Genomic DNA, 5323 nt, shown 5'->3' on the forward strand with positions numbered 1-5323 from the left:
ATGGTAAATTTTAATTACCACAACATTACAAAACCGTAATTCCCGTTATTGCTGGTGCCCGTAGAGTCATATGTGCACTCCGGTTACTAATGATTTAATACTGAGAGGTAAATATTCTAAGAGCATGGAAAATAATTCTGGACCGGATAAATGAAACCGTGATATTTTTGTCATCTCAACCTATGTAAATAAGCTGTGATGGTCACTCATCAAGTCAAAACCATTACCAGTTACCGGATAAGTATATAATCCTCTAAATGAGAAAAATAAGATTACATTACACAATAAGAGTACAAATTGATTGACTGAAGAACTGGTGCCTGACCAGGGTCAGACATTTCCCAACTATTTGATTGATACTGACGTCCAGCTTGAAGTGGTCAACAACACGTGTGTTAGGTACAACTCTTTATTGGTAACTTACATTCATACATAATTACGATGACAGAGCAATGTGTAACGTTGGATTGTATGCAAGTATAATGTTGAACTTTATGCCAAGTTTGTTTTGTGTTATTCAAAGTTGCGAAAAATGGGAAGCCCAGCTCATTATGCCGTCATCCTTGTGACTGACCAATCAATAATTATCGTGACATAGTTAATCTCTTGAACCGTGATCGGACGAGGGCTGGGTTGGAGTTGTGCTGGACATTGAGACACGACCACACCATTACTTATGCGCACATAACATTATTTAATTAATTGCATCATCCATCATAACCATTGTGTCTTGTCTTATCGTATGTCCTCGTGCGAGTATATAAAACTCTCCGGTATGACAAAACTTTGCACATTTCTCTCCCAAAACTTGATAATCATGAGGACGGCACTTTTACTGAGTTTGGTTTGCGCCTTGGCCGCTGGTAAGATGCATAAACGCATAAAAATATGTATAAAATATTTTTTTTAATTCCTCAAATAAATTTTCACAGCCGCGCCAAGACCAAAAACCACCCCATATGTCTTTCCGGGTCTGAATACTGGTAAAATCGTCGGTGGCATAGAAGCTGGCCGTCACGAGTTCAAGTTTTTGGTCGACATGCGACGAGGCAGTCACTACTGTGCTGGTTCCATCATTTCGCCAGACTGGGTAGTTACGGCGGCTCATTGTTCTCAAAGTGCCCCCAGTGGTTACACCCTCACCGCGGGGGATCACAACATCAACGTGGTTGAAGGCACGGAACAAACGCGACAAGTTGTCCAGATTATTAATCATCCAAATTACGGATCGTAAGTAACAGATCAAAACACAACTTTATGAGTACGTGTTTTTTAATTAGACCAAATCCTTAGCAAGATATACTTACAAAATTGGGTCTAGTTTTAATGCACATACCATAAAAAAAATAAGCGCGAAAATTTAAAATTACTAATTTTTTAGACCAAGGCAATACGAAAATGATATCGCTTTGATGAAAGTTTCGCCACCGTTCGAATTCAACGAGTATGTCCAAGCCGTCGTTATTCCCGATGTTAACTTTGCTCCAACAGGTAACGCATTAATTTACAGCTTGTTCCACTCAACTTTCTTTAAGCGTAAATAATTCAAAGCATCTATAAAATATAAATAACATATTAACTTCCGGTGCAAAACTCCAGCCGGCACAAAAAAGCATCGATTCCATGAACTTTAGAAATGAAAATATTTACATAAATAAAGGTAAGAAAATCGGTGGTTTTTACGTACTCACCCTCGCATTGAATTTGCAATTAGTAGATCCGTTGAATTATATGTACAGATGGCAAAAAATCTGAAAGTAACACGCATACGATACATTTGTTACCATTACTTGTAAAACATTCTTAAACTTGTATTTAATTTTTAAAGCCGTTGCCACCGTTACCGGCTGGGGTGCCCTTACCGAAGGGGGTTCATCTCCATCAAACTTGATGAAGGTTGATGTCCCACACGTGGATGATGAGACCTGTGACAGAAATTATAACGGGGGCATCGCTCCATCCATGGTTTGCTATGGTGAAGGTGGAAAGGACTCGTGCCAAGGAGGTAAATATATATATGTAGCTCCTCAAAATCTGAAAATTTGGGTACCAATTTTTATTTATTTTGGTATTAATTTGACATTTGTCAATAGATTCCGGCGGCCCAATTGTTTGCGGGGCTGACCAAACTTTGTGCGGAATTGTTTCATGGGGTCAGGGTTGTGCTCGGCCAAATTACCCCGGCGTGTATACTGAGACGTCCTATTTTGCTGAATGGATCCGAGGCTCGACCATCCCCACGGATGAAGACCCCACTCCAGTCGAATCCAGTAAGTTTTGCATTAATTAGTATTTAACCTCTCGAGGAGGAAAATATATGTACAAATGTGTGTACCGCATAAATTAGCTTGACAGCAAAACTAAAGAATTTTATTTTGTGGAAAATTCGAAAGGAAAAAGTTGATTTTTTCGATATTTTATTCTCAAAGTTTCCAACTATCCTAATACGGACCAATGTTTATGTTTCTCGTCAAACAAAATTCAAAAATTGGAAACTGGTTAAGATAAATACTTGCCTTTGCCAAGAAATAATGATCACTTTAATTTGTAGCTGGCAGGTTAAATTATGCAAAGAAAATCACTGGTACGGAAGAGGTTAATATGTCTTGATTCTATTCATATAGTTACCTCGTGTGGTGGCCGAATTGACGCGTCCTCCGCCGAAATAACGTACCAACTTGGCTCGTCCATCCGTGCTGATCAGAAGTGCGTCTGGATCGTAAAAGCCCCTTACGATTCTCTCAGATTCCGACTTTCCAGCTCTGGCCTTGGTGAAGGCGACGGAATTTATTTGACAAACTTTGCCAATTCTCAACCTGGCACGCAGCAGCGAATGTAAGCCTAAAACCTTAACGGAAATATTACTCATCCCAAAAATCGTCAACATCAGCACATTTTCAGTCATTTCTTCGCTCTGGAAATCATTTACTTAATTTTAGATGATATTAGCCGCGCGCTATAACTTGTCCTGGTCTCATACATAAATTAACGGTTTATACAACACAAAACTCTACCGTTAAAATGTGTATGAGACGGGGACAAGTTAATATAAATTCCCAGAATCTGGGAACGATTAAAAAGTCATGATTTTGACGATAAGTCATCAAGTCCAACATTAAGCACCACCTGAATAAACTATTTGGGGTATTGCAGGACCACCGTCGGCCAAAACTACACGGTCACTTCTGGCTTTGTCCTCGTCACCCTAAATGTTGGAAACGCACCAACTCGTGGCTTCCGGTTGGAATTTTTCTCCTCCGGCTTTGCCGATGCTACTCGCGACTTTACCGGTTTCGCCAGTCTAAACACGAACAGCGGAAACTTTTCTTACCCAATCGGCGGCGGATCTTATTTGAATAACGAGAACGCCCTTTTTGTCATCAATCCAATCGTTCCAGCCATGAGGACCTTAATGTTCACCAGAATGAATGTCGAAAATGATTCCACCTGCTCGTATGATGCGGTTACAATCTATAACTGGTTTGGTAATCAGTACATCCAAGTCGCAAAGTGAGTGGGGAACAAGTTATTGGGGGTATTCACACTTGCCTTCGTGTGCTTAGTATCAATTTTGCTTAGTATTCTTAGCGTCCAGTTAATAACCCGTTGCAAACATAAAGTACCTGGTAGAAAACTATTTGGTAGCATAAACCACCACGTTCCTTTTTGAAATCTTTAGTCTTTAGTTTACAAAGACAAAGCAAGGGGCCAAGCTTAAAGAATTAACTCCACTTTTTACGATAAAATCATACGTAGCTTACAAAATCTCATAACCGTCGTAACTTAAAAATATTTTACGATGCGAAGAATATTAAGAATACGCAGGAATCAAATACCATCAACGATTTTTGAATACAAGTTTAAGGTCATGGAATTAATTTGTGTGATATTTTTCAGACGGTGCGGAACCACACTGCCTCCATCGACCACGTTTGAGAGTGGAGTTGGTCTGGTCACTTTTACCACGGATTCCAGCGTCGTAGGAACTGGATTCGATTTTGAATGGGTGTAAAATACAAAGTTGTTCACATTGTGTAGACTCAAACTTGAAAATAATTATGTAAAATGTATACCCCACTGTACCTATTTGTGGTCTGAATAAAATTTGATAATTCCTTAATACGATAATTGTTGGCATTATAATTTTCTAGGCATGATGAAATGTTTTAATTCAAATTTTAATATCCAAACTCAATAATCAATATTTTACTTCAGGCATTGAATAAGTATCTTCAGGAAAGTTGATTTATATAATTGCCATCGACATATATGAATGAAAAGCGAACACGATACATAACGATCTATAGCAAAATAACATTGGATGGACAACTAAATTGATGTATGCCAGATATCAATTTTTCTCCACATTTTCATTAACCTTTTAACATGTATGATTAACAACAAGAAAATGCATTAAATCGGGAATGCTATAAGTATGTTGGTGGTCATGGCGCGGGAGGAGAAATTCTGGAGTTTTAATAAAACTCGAAAAACTGAAAAATCAATAATTTAACTATAGGGAAATATCCTAATTTTCGGGAAGAAAATCTTCAAATTTAGCATTGTGTTGGCATAGGAGAAATCCCACAAAATAGCAACAAATTTTAGGTCGCGGAGAGAAAATGGTGAAAATCAATGACCTCCTAGAAACGACAATTGTCTTCCTTCCGCGCCATGGCCACGACGTTACAGTTTAAAGTAAAAAGATAGTTTTATTATAAAAGTTGATTACATATAATAATAATAGAATTATTTCAGCACACAAATTTTGTCAAATAATTTACAAAAATGATCAAACCCTATCTAGTAGGAAATATCTTGATCATCTACGTCGCTTAAACAATATCAAGCTCATCTTGATTTAACATAAATATATTGTTTTACAAATAATAGTTCGAGTTGATTAAATTATTTCATCAATAAATACCTTAACTTATTTCATCAATAAATAGGTCCTTAACTTATTTTTGAACGTAACATAACTTAGTTCATCCTTAATGTCATTAGGTAGTGAATTCCATAATAATATTCACCTAAAGTTAAAAGAGTTTCTCCCAAATTCTGTCCTTGGCTTCATGGTACTACGAAAATTATTGTTGCTCGAGCCCCGAGTCATATGATTGTGAAACTCAGATAGTTTACAAAAATAACCGTCAAAAAATGGAACATTATTGAGCTTAAAAATTTTATACATAATACAGAGTGTACGAAAAATTGACATATCCTTTGGGAATAACCAATTTAAATCTAACTTTATATCGGACAACACGGGATCAAACTTTCTTTTGCGCAACACTAATCGAGCCAATGACCGAATAACTCT

At 37.4% G+C, this 5323-nt stretch overlaps 1 protein-coding gene across 1 annotated transcript; it reads left to right on the forward strand.

Moving 5' to 3' along the window:
* The first annotated feature begins 704 nt into the window (after positions 1-704).
* On the forward strand, positions 705-4125 carry LOC110861123 (CUB and peptidase domain-containing protein 1). The gene is made up of 8 exons (XM_022110230.2): positions 705-863; positions 933-1230; positions 1382-1491; positions 1829-2005; positions 2094-2270; positions 2625-2835; positions 3154-3510; positions 3898-4125. Exons 1-8 carry the CDS (start codon positions 743-745, stop codon positions 4010-4012), a joined length of 1566 nt encoding a protein of 521 aa, XP_021965922.2. The 5' UTR covers positions 705-742; the 3' UTR covers positions 4013-4125.
* Positions 4126-5323: the final 1198 nt, after the last annotated feature.

This window comes from Folsomia candida, unplaced genomic scaffold (assembly GCF_002217175.1).
Source record: "Folsomia candida strain VU population unplaced genomic scaffold, ASM221717v1 Fcan01_Sc038, whole genome shotgun sequence".
In the NCBI taxonomy this organism is placed as follows: Eukaryota; Metazoa; Arthropoda; class Collembola; order Entomobryomorpha; family Isotomidae; genus Folsomia; species Folsomia candida.